The following is a 17,203-nucleotide window of genomic DNA, read 5'->3' on the forward strand; positions in this document are numbered from 1 at the left end:
ATAGAAAAGTTGAACTCTTAGAATTATAATATATTCAATTGTGTACATTTAGGAGTTCATAAAGACTATGTAAATATAATTTAGTAAAAAAAATAATCTAATGATTCACTGATTTTCAATTTACATTATTATCACACAAACCCCATCAATAAATTTACGAGCTTTGTTATTTTTACATTTTTAATTTGTTAATATTAATTTATAGGTGGATATTTTAATGAAGATTATTTTCATTAAATATGAAATATTTAACAGAAAATAATGAATGTTGTCATCACATCTTATTTAAATGTGTTGTTACAAAATAATCAAATTTTAATGATTTTAATGAAATTCTTAAATCAACAAATAAGATGGATTGAGAGACTAAATAAATCATAAGCATATGAATAAAATTATTAGAACAATCACAATTGTAAAATATACAGATTGTTACGATTTTAAAACACTAAAATGATTTTATTTTTCTATCGTTTAGCCGGCGGTGCTTGGGTATGATGGGTGCATCCTTCAACGTTTTCAGGCCAGTCGCATACATTTTCATTGTAGTTGAAGACGAGATTCTGTGGGCACGGCATGTGATGTTTACGTTCACCTTCACACATGTAGTACATGGTGCAGTCGGCTTTGTCGGGATGGTATGAGATGTGACCATCTTCTTCTTCACATATCACTTCATTCGCTGCAAATACAAACTTGTTAGTGAACTTATAATAATAATATTATTTATGTTGATTGTGATGTAGTAGTTCATTATTATGTAACATTACTATGTTGGACTTTGGCGATCTCTTGTGTCGGAGGCAAAGACCCGATTTGGGTTGCTACGCCAGCGGAGTAAGTATGTTGATTGTTGCATTCTATTATATGTGCTTATTTTAAGAATAGCTACTTACGATCTTTCTTAACGTATTGTGCACTTGCTGGGTTTGTACTTTCGTATGGACCATCATATTCCAATTTAACCTTGTAACCATCTAACTCTTGTTTCATAGCTGTTACAAGAGGATACTTTCCAGTACCGCACGTTCCCCTAAAGTCGTCCATATCAATCGACCAAACCATAATTCCACCGAAGCCCTCCTCTTTTAACCATGTCATCTATAAATATAAAAAACACAAATAAGATTTTAAAATTAAACCCTGTTTAAAATATAGTTATATTTAGAGCTACTTGAAATCTTAGAAAAAATCTGCCATTTTTTCTTGAACTCCAACATCTTAATACCAAAAATCTAGCCTCAAGTATTCGATAACTTAGAGTGAATAATTTTGTTAAAACGTAAGTTATCTAATAACTCACCTTTGTCTTAAGTGATCGTTCGTCATCGAAACCAACCCATTGATCTTCTCTATATGCGAAAGGTACCATTTGTTCGTTGTCCCAAACTAATGTTGTGTTGTCTTCTCTTAGGAAATCGCAAATCTCGTAGTACGACATGAAACCAGCTTCGTTGGTGAATCTACCAGCTTGGCCTGTAAAAAAGCTAGATTAACAACTAGAAATATAATTTACATAGTGTTTTGTAGTCAGCATAGTTACATACTATGTTGTTAAATTTACTTTAAGGAGTAACAAATCGGTGTTTTCAATCTAAAAATATTTAGCTAGTAACAAAACCAATTAATATCAATATTACTTCACCTTTCCTTAAAATGTTAGCCCGAGAATCAATGCTTATTATTGCAAACTTTGACATAGATATATGCCTTACCTCCACCAGATGCAGGTGCTCCGATGTCGAATTGAGTCTCATTTATCAAAGTGAAGGACCTTCCGTATGTGGGCATACCAATCATAAGCTTTTCTTTAGGAGCACCCTGGCGTACCCATTCGCGAGCTGAATAGTCCTAGAAAAATAAGATCACTTTGATATTCTGATCAGACTATCACATGTTAATGCACCGGAGAAGTCTATCTTACCACAGTTAGTTTTTTCTGGTAGCTGGTAGCGCTTTCAAGAGGAAACAGGGGGCTGTTGTGTCCTACTTGCCTTTCCCACTGACCGTGGAAATCGTAGGTCATCACGTTGATAAAGTCCTATAAAAATATATTCGTTTGTCAAAAATCACAAACTTATTTGTTTTACTTTGAGTTATATTCATTAATAAAATATAAAGCTTACAAGATATTTGGAGATCTCAGGTACATCGTATCCAGCAGCGATAGCTTCGAATGATGCTGGCACCGCAGCTGTGAGTAGAAGTCTTGGTTGTCCTGATGTTTTAGCTTCTCCTTCGAAAGCCAGGCGAAGTTCTTTAAGTAATGAAACGAAAGCAGCTCTGTCATCAGCTCCTCTGCAAAGAAAATAAGGTTAGTTAAAGACTACATTCAAAATTTCAGGAGTATACATAAGTATTTTCTTTTTTCTTTTTCATGTTTGTGGTCTACCACATAATGAACATCTTTGGGTTCATAATGAGGATAACTATAAGAAACGAAAACAATTCTGTAAAATATATTCGTTACTTCCTTATTTTATTTATTTTTTATTTTTTACCTTGGATACTCCCAATCAACATCAAGTCCATTAAACTGGTAGTCCCTGAGGAATTCAATAGCTTCGTAGACGAACTGGTTCATACGGAATACATTAGATGTAAGTTCTTTGAAGGGAGTTGAGCCGAATGCCCACCCACCAATAGCTAAAAGGATCTGTAAAAAATGAAAAATTGATATAGTCAATGTATTAAGACTCTTGTGCAAAATAATCTGTTATGTTTGAAAACTGATTTGTTTAAATAACATTTTTGTCTTAGTTCCAGTAATTATAAAGTATTTTTGTTTGAGGAATTTGTTGTATTATATTTTAATTTTGTAATTTCATTACCTTCAAGTTAGGGTTCTTTTCTCTAAGTGCAACAACTTTGTCATACATATCGGCGTCTTTTTCATCAGCCTCCGCTAGTTTGTGGTCTTTGAGGGTGGCAAACGCAAAGATAACATGAGTGCAAAGATTGGCATCAACATTTTCTGGCATGAATCTACCGCCGCTAGGTCTTTTGGATGACCAGGATGTCAGGTAACAAAGAACTTGAGCTTCACGTTCTAGAAAAAAATAGTGATTTATATATACAATATTGACATGGAATAAGGAAGAATTAAAAAATAACTTTTTCTTTGTAACATACAATACTAAATCATGAAGTAAGTCAAAGTTTCGCAATGGATTTTTAATTTTTAAAAGTATAATAATTTACCTTTTCCAAGAAAAAGTTACGGCTACATCTGGTGTGTAACGAAAACACTTAGAAAATTACTTGCGAAATAAACGAGTATTTGAAGCATGAAAATTCAACCATCAAAACACGTTATTTATTAACAAAAAAAAAAAAAACTTAAAAGCGTTAACATGTTGCGTCACATCATAACCATAAACTAGAAGGAACACATGCTATTAGCATGTTCTATATTTTCAAGACCCATTCTATTCGTACTGTTTCATACAAATGGGTACGAGACAAGAGCTCAGTGCTATTTGGATTTTAAAGACTTCAACGTAAAAGCACTTGATGTTTGAAACTTTTAGCGACAATGTTGTAAACGTTCTTAGCTGTTGTTGACAGATATAACAGAGTACAGAAGAATGACCCTTGCGGCACTCCTTTTGAAGATTTGTAGCTTTTAGTGCCGCGAGCACTCCACTTAAATGTTTCACTATACAAGTGTTTGGATTTTACGTTGGTGGAATAAGTGTTACAATAATAACAATTATTATTTAATATAATAAATGTTTAGTTTAGTATTTTAGTAATCGTTCGATATGTGTTGAGTGTGGACAAATTCTAAATTACACTATAATTATAATATGTTGCTCTTAATGAGTACTTTTTTATAATAATAAGAAATTGTAACTAATTAACATAATTCGTACTGCTAAGGATTGGAATAAGTCGCCGGCGTCAGTTTTTCCGTCCAAATACGATGTGTTGGCCTTCAAGAGTAGAGTGAATAGGCATCTACAAAGCTAGCGCGTACCATCTTTAGACCACATCATCGCCTCATCGGGTGGGATCGTAGTCAAGCGCTAACTTTTTCAATATAAAAAAAATTGAGTATTTAAAGAACAACAAGTAATGACTGATCCAAAAATCGACATTTAACGATCTTTAGAAAGCAAAATCAGTGCTTTAAGAAATGAAAAGACAAATATGAAAATTACTTTCTTTTGTTTGGCAAATCGATAAATAAAAGGCTAGAAAGTTTTAGCATGAAAATAATTGTAAAATAAATTCAAATATATATGATGCTTTCTACATTATGCTATATAGCGTTACTACACTTGAGGGATCACTAATTTGACGTTACACTACGAGTAAATTCGTCTTAACAACTAAACTCGTTACATTGTTTATCATCCAAGTCAAAAGGTCGTGTTCGCGTATTGGATATTCGGAATAAATTAGATTGCGTCTAGACTATTCTTTGATATCAGTTTACTTCACTTTCAGACTATTCATTATCTTTACAAGTAAGAAGATATTTCAATGAGTTCTAAAGGCTTTATTTATTTAGCCCTCTTACCCTCGGTTTCTGAGACCTTTCTAAGACTAAAATCCCCGTTTAATACGTATTGTTATCTTTGTTGTGTCAAAGATAATGACAGGGATGACGATATGTTTTATACAGAGATTTTGATTTCAGAAACCATCGGTCAGAAATATTAACTACGTATACTAAAGTTAGAAAAGCCTTTCTCTTTAATTATTTTACCTGAGTCTAACCTTTAAAATCCGTTGAAGTCTTTATTCTTTTAAGAGATTTTCATTAAAGTGTTTCGACATTTGAAACAACATCAGTATGTGTTTTTTTACGTGAAATGGCAAAATTCTATCATCGTCATAAGCCTAAGTTCGTCCACTGTTGAAAGTAGGCCTCCCCTATCAATTGATACAATACACTTAGCCAAATTTTATATGAACTATTTATTAGGGTTGATACATTTTTGTATGCAAGCAAATTTAATCCGTATCATCACCACATAGTGATCAGTTGTACTTACTGTTCTTATCAGCGAGTGGAGAATTGGCGTTCTTAACAATGATAGTCTTGGTGGGCTTCTTGGCTTTGCTGAGTACATCACTCAAACTGATCTTTATCGGTTGAGGTTTTTCAGTGACGTCAATAACTACACTCTCGGCTACGGTAGACCAGTCAACGTCTTTCGCGTCTTTTCCACGAGAAATACCACGAAGTTCCTCCCTAAATACAAAATCAGATTTTGTTACTTTAAAATCAAAAATATTAATAGTGGGAGAGAGAGTATATTAATTAGTTAACCGTCAGTATTAAAAAGTTGTGAAGCAAATTTTGGAATTCTATTAAAATCTCATTCGTACCGCATAGCGCCAATAAGTGGGTATTTGACGTCGTTGCCACATACATCTCCGTTGAAATCGTCCATATCCACAGTCCATACCATAGCACCTCCGAAACCGTTGTCCTTAATCCATCTGATGACAAAAAAACAAAACGTGTTAATGAAAAACAAACAATTAATAAGTAAGAAAAATAAGTTTTTGAACTCGATGAGTCCTAGCTATAAGTAGAGAGAAGTAAGAACTTCGGTGAACTACAGTGTGAGAAGTGAGGTAACACAGAAAAGGCAACAATTTCTTTTTAATAATGTAACTGAATGTTTTATCTAAATAATCTCTTGTTTGGTAGTTGTATGGTTTTTGATAAAAGTGTAGAACAATATTTTTGGATAGAAAAATATATGCGCATTTTATTGTTGATTGCCTTTATACCAGCAAAAAGAGGTTGATTCAACAAAAGCTCAAACGAAAGTCAATCAAGTGGATTTAACCACGATCAAAGCTCGCGTGTGCGCGAAGCTTAATTCCGTCAGTTTGCAAACATTTGCTGTTAGATGTTTGTGAACGTGATTGCTTGTCACCTGCGAATTGAGCAGCGAGAGCTTGCAACTATTGAAAAGCTCTAACAAATCTATTGAAATCGTTTACGTATAGAGTTTTGACTGTATTTACAAATTGTGTTCTCAGAAATGAATTGTAATATATAAATAATAATAATAATATAATCAAAGTGTATATGATCGAATATGTGATCGAGAGGTTTATTGTCCATTTGCTAATATGTTATGTAAGACGTGTAGAAATTTCAAATGTTTCCAATAACATCAAATAAAAATAAATATGTTGAACTTTGCAGTAGATTTATTTTGAAGCAAATGAAGATACTAGCGTACACAAGAAGCTATATTACACACCTCATCTTAATCCTAATTGATTTTTCATCATCAAAGCCGACCCATTGATCACCGTGAATAGCATACGGCACCTTCATTTCATCATCCCAAACATAAGCTGCGCCATTACGTAACATTTCACAAACCTGAAATATAAAATCGAATATAGCAAAAAAAATGAAATTGATAATTTATATTGTCCCAGGTTGACTAGGTTAACTTCTGACAAATGCCCTCAACGCACCAAACAGGGCCCTCCTCCGCAGGCCGCAACGCATAATTGCGGCGCGTGCGTGTCGGGCCTACCGCACGGTAGGCCACGCGGCGGCCTGCGTTTTGGCCGGCACCCCTCCGTGGGAAATAGAGGCGGGCGTGCTGGCCGAAGCCTACTGGGCGCGGGCAACACAAAGAGCTCGGGGCGAAGCCCCGGCTCCAGAGGAGCTCTCCCGCGCCCGGGAGGCGAGGAGAAAGACGACTGTGGAGCTCTGGGCGAGTGGCCTAGCGCACGCCCAATATGGCGTGCGTACCATAGAGGCCATACGCCCACAACTCCCGGAGTGGTGTGGGAGGAGCCACGGCTCCCTTACCTTCCGACTGACACAGGTGCTGTCCGGACATGGCTGTTTCGGACGGTACCTGTGTCGGATCGGAAGGGAAGAGACGATGCGCTGCCACGGGTGCGGCGCCGATGAGGATACGGCACAGCACACACTTGAAGTGTGCTGCGCCTGGACAGAAGAGCGCCGCACCCTGGTGGCGGCGATAGGCGGCGACCTCTCACTTCCCGGCGTTGTACGCGCCATGTTGGGAAGTGAGAGGTCTTGGAACGCGGTCTCCTCCTTCTGCGAAACAGTCATGTCGCAGAAGGAGGAGACGGAGCGGGAGCGCGAAGGGGATCCCCTAGCGCCCCCGCTCCGGCAGAGAAGAGTGGGGAGAAGGAGGCGGCAATTTGCCGCTGCTGCCCTTCTCCCCACGCCTTAGATTTGAGGGCCCGTAGAGGCCAAACGCAGGCGGGGTCACGGAAGTAAGCTAACGCGTTTCCCGTGGCCCCGCCGTAACGCGTGAGAGGGCAGTCTGGTTTTAGTGGGTATTCCGGTCGCCTTCTGCGGCCGGCGAGTCCCACACTCCCCTACGCCATTGCACAGCCCGGCGTAGGGGGTGCGTAAATGCATTTCCAGACTTTAAAAAAAAAAAAAAAAAAAGGTTAACTTCTGACATAATTTCTTTATGTTATGTATATCATAGGAAATTTTAGCAGTTAACAAATTATAAGTTTACAAAATACGTTATATTTTACTCAGATAAAACCCAATTAGTACTTATTAATTATGTTTTGAAATTAACGCCAAGCATTTCCATCTTCCATTTAAGTAAGACTCGAATACCATTCATAGCGAATTCTCGAAACGATAGCGATGAATGCGAACTGAAATTCAAAGCTTCTAAATACATTAAAGGGTTGAAAATCATTCCAGAAACAAATGAGATATTCCCACCTGGCTCATAAATATTTGATGAAGCAAGTAAAATATTAAGGCGCTAGGTATGACTCGCGGTATTATTTGTGTTGTTTATTTATTACAAAATAATATAACCCAACTCTAAACAATTACATTACGATTTCACTTATACTTTTATTTAATTATATGGACCTCAAATATAAAAGAATTTTCTAAATCCGATTGCTAGTTAATAAGAATAGCGCGTACCAACCTTTGAGCTTAATTATACAGGAATGTAATGTCACAGAAGAGAAGAGATTTTTTAATTAAAATTACCTCATAATAAGCGAGGAAGCCGCTCTCCTTTGTGTACTCGCCCGCCTTACCGCCCCCGCTCGCCGGGGAATTTACTTTGAAGTTGTTAGTGTTCGAGAGAGTGAAAGTTCGTCCGTAAGTCGGCATACCTGAAATTTGACTGTGTCTTACCCTTTGATGATCGTAATTTGAATGCCCAAAGACACTTTCCGTATACATTGCGTGTTATTTGGAAATGAACTTAATTTTAGTTTCGCATTTGGATTTTAAATAAATCGGCATCTTGCAACTAATTTATCTCATACCAAAAATCATCAGTTAATTTATAATGTGAGGGAAACATAAATCTACAAATCTAAGTTCTTTTTTCTAATAATCAAATTCTCCATACCTATAATAAGCTTCTCCTTAGGCGCTCCCAGCTTCACCCAGAGATGTGCGGCGTGGTCAACTGACAGCTGCTTGCGCCACTCCGAGTCAGAGGAGGGAGCATACAGCGGAGCGTTGTGGCCCGTCTCACGTTCCCACTTACCGTGGAAGTCATATGCCATCACGTTGATAAAGTCCAGATAGCTAATAAAGAAAGGAAGAAGGATTTTGTATTTAGTGTTCAAGATTAAGCAATTTACGAAAGGTTTACGAGATTTATTTTATCTGAAAATGTCTCTCATGTGTATTTACTATAAGTACCATTCGAATGCTATTCATCTAAGAAGTCAATGTTCTATTTTACCTAGCAACAGCTGGGACATCATAACCGCTCTTGATGTTATCAGGGCCGACGGGCACAGCAGCGGTGAGCAGGAGACGTGGCTTCTTCACCTCTTGAGCCTCCGCCTCGAATGCTTCTCTGAGTTCTGCAATGAAAGATGTCATAAGTGCAGTTAAGTCTTATTTTCTTTTGGCACTTTTCTATTTTTGATTTAATTAATTGAAAAGTACTCCCAAATGTTTGTTCTATTAGTTAAATATACATTGTATAAAATGTTGAATCCAAAAAAATTGCTTTAATTCCACTCTAGACATAAGAAAGAAACAAATTACATGTCTTTCAACGTAGTTTTGCACTTGACAAGCTCGTTATTTATTTATTAAATATATTTTGTTTACAGCTCTTCATAATACGATACTCGGTTAATGTGAATATAATTGCAAGGAGCAAAACATAGCAAGTTTTGTAGGTCAAAGCGCTTATAGAGAGGTATTTTAGAAAGGTTTAATCGACTTTAAATGTAGCAAGGACGATAAGAGAAGTGAAGTACGTAGGATTTCAGTTTAACATCTCTTTAGCAATTAAATTATTTTTTTATATTAATTCTGATAAAAAGACATACATTTTTTAGGACCGTTTCAGACTGTGTCATAGAGTAATTGGCATGTTTATGAAAATTAAATCAGAGATCTTCCAATGTTATGACAATTGTTAATCTCTGCCCAATCCACTAGCTTGAATATACATTTATTAAGAACTAATTTTTATTCTTCTGTTAGGAATAATACTTTAGCAAATCGAATATTCCTTCCTTTATTAGGTCTAAATTGCTGATGGCAATTGAGCTAGAATGTCAAATTGTCTTGACAGTTTAGTCGAGAGCAAAATACCAGGTTCTAATGAATGCAGTTCCCACAATTTAGATATGCCACGCGAGACGTGAATTCGCTAAAAGTGAACGGGAACCTGGTTGTTAAAACCCGATTTGTTCTTTACGAAACATGGCTTCACCAATTATTTATAGTTTATAATTTATACCAAATTATTTAACTTAAAGGTATTCTCTTCAATAATATTTTCAAACTGCACTTTCTTCTTTTTATTCCGATTTTATGTTATGATACCGAAAAACTTTGCGGAGAAGATTTCATCACATTTATTATTACTCTGTCTTGAATTTAATAATCTTCTGTCAAATTTAAATTACGTGTATTTGAACAAAAAATATATATAAATTTAAACTTTACGTAACACGAACTTGGTATTATGAGATCACGATTAAGGTATTAGAATACAAAAAAAAATGTAGTTACTCCAAACATTATCTTCACCTTGTTAAAATGTCAAGGACGTGCGTCTGGATGAGTCAGTTTTCTAAAATAACTAATAAAGTGCAGTTAAATTTTTAAGCCATTCATTCGTCAGAAAATATTAATGCTGGCATACTTTATTATATAATACTGTCTCTGAGTATTTCAAATTAAGAGTGACTTAAACAATAACTACGTTTTTCATTTGTTTTTTGTTTCATAATTGGAATGTTCATCTCCTTAAGCAATTATTTGAATAAATGGATTTAAAAAACCGAAAAAAAAACACCGCAACACACCTAAATAAAGGTATCTGACAGGGGTACGTCCGTTTTAAATAAAGGACGCATCAAGACTGGTCGTTATTTATGAACGTATAAATAAATTGATCAAGTATCAAAAGTGTGCGGGACTTAATTTACGAGTGAGGTTGCCGCGGCGTTCTGACATCCACTGCGGTTGATAGCTGATGAAATTTAAACCTGTTAATGTTCCAAAACCCGCAGTATTTTCATTAAATATTTATAGAGTAGCTTAAATTTATTTTTGCCACTGATGATTCTGTATACAAAATCATTTTAGGACCTAAATTAATTCCCACCAAACAAAATTACAATACTCGTATAGTTAGGAATAAATTAATTACTCAGATTTCGTTTGCTAAGATTACATTACGATGAAAACGTTTGACCAAACAGAAAACAATTGAATTAATTACAAAAGTCCAGAATTTGATTTACCTACTTATTGTACCAGTGTAAGGTTTGAAACTCAAGACTTGAGGTATTTACAATTTATTTAAATATGTACTTCAGTAAATAGTATAAATATCTTGTAAAAAGTTTTCAATAACATATATTATTTAACCAAGAACGTAGGTACTCATTTATTTGTTTGATTCATTATCAAAAGTCCATGTGTTTTTACATCAGTTTTAGACACTGTTACCACATATTATAGGCAACATGTAATTTAACTTACAGATAAACATAACGTATATAAAGTATCGGTGCATAACAATGAAATAAAACAAAAGACTATCTGTGTAGGTAAAGCAATTTAACAAACACTATTGAATTTAACGGTTTCTTATGGTGAAGGAAAACATCGTGATGCTGCACATATCTGAGAAGAAATTCAATGATATGTGTGAAGTCAACCCGTACTTGTCCAGCGTGGTTGACTATGGCCTAGTCAGCCCTAACTTAGGGTAGGCTCCGAGCCCCTCAGTGGGGACGTATAGTGAGCTGATGATGATTTAAGTAAACAATATAAAAAATCAATTGTTAATTCTACATCCCAATAATAAAATCTCATAAAATGTTAAGTTGAATAAAACAAAAATCATAAATGTTATAATGTAGGGGATTCACTGAATCATCATAAATCAATAAAAATGGGCAATTTTATTCGAGTATTAAACGAGAGTGAAGCAAGTTGGCAATTTTCTTGGTAGGTATTTATTATCGCCTCTCTCGCGAATTTCTCCGTAGCTTTAAGAAGATACTTTGTGGTATTTGTGGAAACGATTTTCCTCTAAGACGTTCTTAATATTAATAGCTTAGAATTTTCTCTTTTACTGTTAGTAAAATTTACAATAACATTTTATTATTTCTACAAAAACTTAGTCACTAAGATCTTTCAGAAATTTCAAAATTACATCGTTTAGAAATCGGTTAGTTCTTAAACTAAAAAAAGTGAATTTTAGTTCAACAAAGAAGGGTATGGACGGACTTTGTTTAAATGTAAATTTGGCGTCGTATGTTGGCACACTCGCAAAAACCGGGCCTTTGTACAAAGGACATTTTGATACGAAACTGCGGAACTGAAACGAATATGCATCGTATTCAAATTTTGCCGAACATATTCTTTCTTGACCCGTCGACATTCGCTTTATTTTGGATCAATTTTATATCCCTTTACCAGACTATATATTGTAAAAGTTTGCATGAAATTCAAACCTTGATACAGTAGAACCTACAATCGTAATTAAAGTCTACGATTGATGTTGTTGAAACCAGTCTTTAATAAATTAAGAATTTGTTTGAAAATCTATACGTGGGATATTTTGTGAAAGACGGTTAAAAGTCGACAAAAATTTTATTACAACAAAAACTAGTCTTCTAGTTATTTTTTTTTTAAAAAGGACCCACCCTTCAATTCTTTTTTTTAATCAAAATCGAAGCACCAGGGGCGGAACTACGCTATAACACACATAAAAAAATACAGTCGAACTGATAACCTCCTTCTTTTTGAAGTCGGCTAAAAATTCCATCCTTGCAAACATCCTACGCAAAATCAACGCATACAACATTTTAATCCAAGAAAGGTGGCAATTTCGTACTAAACAAAGGAAAGGAGAAAATTTAAAGATAGGAAGTCGTTTCCTCGCTGACGCCTACACATCCTTGTTTATTTTTCATTACCAGCAAAGCCTCCAAGCGTAAAAGGTGTAGGTAATTTGTTGAGGAAATTCAACGGGAATCCAGGTGTTCTCAACTCCGAATAGATTTCTGTGTACTTTATTCGAGTGCGAGGAACTAAGTAAGGTCTTGTTTACTATGTGACTTACTAAGAAAGATATACCTGAACGTCGGTGTAATTAAGCCTTGTACGAACTGACATACTTCTGAAGCTTTAACGAGACAGATCTAATTGGTAAGTGTAGAATAAAGCTTGTTTATTAATATATTCAAAAAATCTATCTGACCTCTTTGTTAAACTTAAAAAAAAGGGCGGAATTTTAAACCTCATCCACTATTTTCTAATAATTGACGGAAATCCAACTCAGCTATTTTAGCGAAATAAGAAACAGTTTGTTCGTTTGCATGTTCATTTTTAAAAATATATTATTTTAAATAAATTATAATAATTATTAATATTTCATATTTAGATGTCATTATTATTTGCTATTTTAAGTGTAACCAAAACATTTTTTATTAAAATACGATTTATATAAAAATAATTCAAATGGGAATTTAGAAAGTAAGTGGCAAATCTAGCGGCCAGTGCGTTTACAAGGCTAACAGCTGACGGCTGGCCAAATGTCAGCTCAGCTCCTTACCACTATACGCTATTCGACTTCACGTGTTTTTATTAAATTATGATCCTCTTCTTGCCTCAAAAACAAAAGAGTTTCGATTTTTTTCTTAGGACATAATTATTAACTTAAAGCCCTTCTTACACAGGGAACGTAAATCGCCGAAATTAATTAGAATCGCGTAGCACGCGTTCCGTACATTTAATGAATCGTCAACGCGTCACCTATTCAGTCAGTACAAATAAAGCGACTATTTATCATATGTATAAATTTTCTCCGCCATCTTGAAAATTGCAGCGACTTTTCTCAAGACGATGTGTGAATCCCTATGACATTGTATTGCGTAAGCTTAGCGACTAAAATCGTTGGGTGTCTAAGATTAACGTTGCTTTGTGTAGGAAGTACCGAAGTTTGTGAATTTTCTAAGACGTAATTTACTTTAGTTATAAATTCTTCAAAACTTACCGAAACTGCTGCGACGTAGATGTTTATGAGCTGTTAAAACTTTTAAGTGTGCGAAACAAGCTCTTTCTCGTGTAACAAAAATATTAGATGAGAGAAAATTTACCATTTCCATACTTTGTTACCCACCCATAAACTTTTCCAGTACAAAGCAATGAGCAATTTACCACTTCCAAGAATGTTTATGTTCTCTCTAAACTGATGATGAAAAATGTATTCTATTACGTTCACTTAAGATACACTTTCTATTTAATTCAAAGTTAATTTACGAATCTTCGTTATGTTTTTAGACAAAACATTGAAACAAGTAGAGATAACTTACAATCAGAAAGATTTTGTTTTATATCTCCGAATTACGGAACGTCGCAATTCGCATTTCAGTTTAAGACTTAAACATTTATACACGTCTTTATATTCAACTTTATGAGCTCAACGTTTTAGTATATTTAAAAAATAACCTTTAAGATTACTAATAATAAAATTCTATGATTTACAAGTTAGGTTATTTAGAAATCTTTGTCTGATTGACTTAGTATTTCTAACAACTAGTAATTTTTATAAAATTACAATATTTTCATTGGAACTTTTCTTAAAAGCTGTTATATATATGTGAATAATTTCAATACCAATTTAAAAACACATGTTGACTTATTGTTCAAACATATACTGTAAGTAACGACGTTAAAAATTTGATTAAACCGAAATTGTATCGTGTCCCTCGTCCCGGGAGTCTACAGTGACAGAACAATTTTCTAGATGACATGTAACAATTCATTTTACCCAAATATAACTGTCATCTGTACTTGAATACGTAAATGTGCAAGTCAATTTAAAAAAATGTTATTTCATATAAATTTATTCATCATCTCCTTGGCCTTATCCTACTCAGGTGAATTCGATACACAAGGTTTTAACCTTAAAGTTTTAGCTTAATTATTTACGGCAAGACCTAACTATCGCCAAACCAATTTGGGAGATACAAACAGTTTCAAATAAACTTACTATTTACATTAAGTGTTATTTCTCCAATCGCTTAAGATAATTTAACATTTAATCCAAACATAATTTATTTATTTGATTGTAAAAATGAATTAGTCCGCTTTTGAGATTACTTAAGAGCACAGTATGTTTAATTTTTTCTTGCGTTATTTATTTATAATATATATTTATCTAAGAGGTATATGTCTCCTTATATTATATTTTTATTTACTTTCAGTAGCTATTCAACGATCGATTATCTATCTATATATATAAAAGAAAGTCGTGTTAGTTACACTATTTATAACTCAAGATCGATCGAACTGATTTAGCTGAAAATTGATGGCATGGTAGCTTAGAACTAGGAGACGGACATAGGAACTTTTTTTATTTTGTGTGCATTTTTTTTTTATTCCGCGCGGTCGGAGTCGCGGGTAAAAACTAGTTGCTCATAAAAAGCACCGGGGTATTAATATCAAACATGGAGGCAGTCTAGAACGTTTTGCAATCGACAGGATAAGAATAACGCAATAAAACATGACTGCGTCGAACAGTTAGGTATGCTCTATGATTATTAATTGCACGAAAAATATCTTGATAGTTGGATATATTATTGAAGTAAATGTTAGATGGTCATTCACATAATTTAAAATGTTATTAACGTTATTTAGCGTTAAGAACAATATCAAAAATATGTAAAATGGTTTCTATTATTAATACACTAGCTGTCGCCCGCGACTCTGTCCGTGCGGAATTAAATAAAAACATAATAAGTAGCCTATGTGTTCTTCCAGTCTATGATCTACATCTGTGTCAAATTTCATCGAGATCCGTTAAGCCGTTCTGGAGATAGATTAAAACAAACATCCATCCACCCATCCATATAAACATTCGCATTTGTACGAGTAATAATAGTAAAATTAAGTATCAATTTCGAAAAACTTATAATTTCGAACAAAACATTCCCTTTAGAATTACAATACTATTTAATTAAATTTCCAACTAAAACAAACTAATTCGAATAGTACTTATCCCAAAACTTATCGGGATTATTGAATATTAATAGGAACATAATTTGGAATAACACAGTGGCATTAATTAAACCAAAGGTCATTGTACTTCGTCAGTGTACTTAGTACTATCATATCGCAAGTCTAGATGTGAGCTAAACTGAGAAAAAATCATTAAAATAGTACATTAAATAAGAATACTAAGTGATTATTTATAGATTGAGTTGTAATGAGTACGTTTTTGTTTTCTTGTGTAGTTTACTTAACTTTTTACTATTCTAATATTGTTTAATGGCCATGTGTTGCCATCTAACGATGTTTCTTGTTAAATCACTGAGCTGGGTCCTCGCGATACAGGCTGCGCCTAGTGCGAGGATCCTGGATAATTCACTGTATTTTTGGATGTCAGTAAATTGTTTTTAATTTTTTTTTTCATCGTAACTTACCTAGATAGCTGACTTGGTACTGACCTTGATTGTGTTTACATTGTACACATTGATAATAATGTAGGAACAAGATAATGCCATAGATATAAGCCCTAATGTACTAGTTATGTAATGAGACACGTTTCAATTTTCCGAGTTTGTTATTCGAAATTTAAGTAATCAATTTTTTTTTAATAGAACATCCATTTAGGCATGTTCTACTTTACCCTTACCTTACTACATTTGTTAGTGAAAAAATCTCATTTAGGTACAACTGTCGCTACAAAGATTGGTCATCGGTATGATATTAAAAAGAACACCTCTCTGTCAGAGACTTTAATTAAATTAAATATATTTTTAAAACACGAAAATAATTTTTATTTTATCGCCAACAAAATAGTGTTTTATAAACAATTTATAAACTGTATCGTTTGTTTCCATTTCCGTAACCAAAGGTTTATTTTTGCGAAACGATAAAATCCGTTCGTCGTTTAATATTTTAATAATGCGGAACGTCGGATCTCCGTTGTGGCGAATTAAAATTTCATCAATGCAGTATCGCAATAGCTATGCGACAGGTGCGGGCATGATATAAATTGTGTTTTGATAGCGCAGACACAAAATTGAACGGTATCGAAACAGACAATTTGTTCCGCAGTTTGCCAACTTTCGATACCACACCGAATTGTAGAGCGTTAAAATAAACTAATCTTAATGAATATTCTTTTTTAGATTTTGAAAAAACTTTTACAAGTTTTATGTTAGGTTTAATTTTTAAATTTAAACATCGTAATCTATTTTTATTCGTATAAAAAGTTGATTCCGTTTGTTTTAAAGTCGTTTTTACATATAACATATAGTTTCAAAATGACAATATCTTGATCGTGTAATTGCCAATTGATTTGTCAATGTTGCCACTATATTTGTCTAAAAACACCATAATTGGATAAAGAGTGTACGTATAAGACGAAGAAGGCTTATATTAAAAAAAAAAAAACATTTTATAAATTATTCAAAACATATACACGTATCAAACCTCCGTTCAGTGATATAACAAACAAGGTTTAAATGGATTAGTTTCATCAAAAAAAAAAAACAATGTTGATAGTAAGCCCACATAGAAAGGTTTTTCATTGAATTCCGATCTATTTCCCCGATACAGCTGGCGGCGTCCGATGTTTGCCAATATTTGGCCGAGCTAACAGCGGCTGCAGTTTCCAACATTTTGGAACGAACCCATCCAATTCAGATGAATACGGGTAACGACCTATTTTGTATTCTTTATATATTTCTTATG

At 34.1% G+C, this 17,203-nt stretch overlaps 1 protein-coding gene across 1 annotated transcript in view; it reads right to left on the minus strand.

The window, feature by feature from the left end:
* Positions 1–287: 287 nt before the first annotated feature.
* LOC106718225 (probable chitinase 10) overlaps positions 288–17,203 on the minus strand; it is a 64,435-nt gene continuing 47,519 nt past the window's right edge. Inside the window, exons 6-19 of the mRNA XM_045679566.1 lie at positions 8,703–8,826; positions 8,361–8,542; positions 7,991–8,118; positions 6,234–6,358; positions 5,341–5,454; positions 5,004–5,203; positions 2,832–3,049; positions 2,502–2,656; positions 2,127–2,298; positions 1,925–2,041; positions 1,716–1,851; positions 1,304–1,476; positions 897–1,101; positions 288–682 (exon numbers count right to left, since the gene is read on the minus strand). Of these exons, the coding sequence (XP_045535522.1) occupies positions 468–682; positions 897–1,101; positions 1,304–1,476; positions 1,716–1,851; positions 1,925–2,041; positions 2,127–2,298; positions 2,502–2,656; positions 2,832–3,049; positions 5,004–5,203; positions 5,341–5,454; positions 6,234–6,358; positions 7,991–8,118; positions 8,361–8,542; positions 8,703–8,826 (2,264 nt within the window). The 3' untranslated portion in view covers positions 288–467. The remainder of the gene's footprint in view (positions 683–896; positions 1,102–1,303; positions 1,477–1,715; positions 1,852–1,924; positions 2,042–2,126; positions 2,299–2,501; positions 2,657–2,831; positions 3,050–5,003; positions 5,204–5,340; positions 5,455–6,233; positions 6,359–7,990; positions 8,119–8,360; positions 8,543–8,702; positions 8,827–17,203) is intronic.

This window comes from Papilio machaon, chromosome 10, assembly GCF_912999745.1.
Source record: "Papilio machaon chromosome 10, ilPapMach1.1, whole genome shotgun sequence".
Taxonomy (NCBI): domain Eukaryota; kingdom Metazoa; phylum Arthropoda; class Insecta; order Lepidoptera; family Papilionidae; genus Papilio; species Papilio machaon.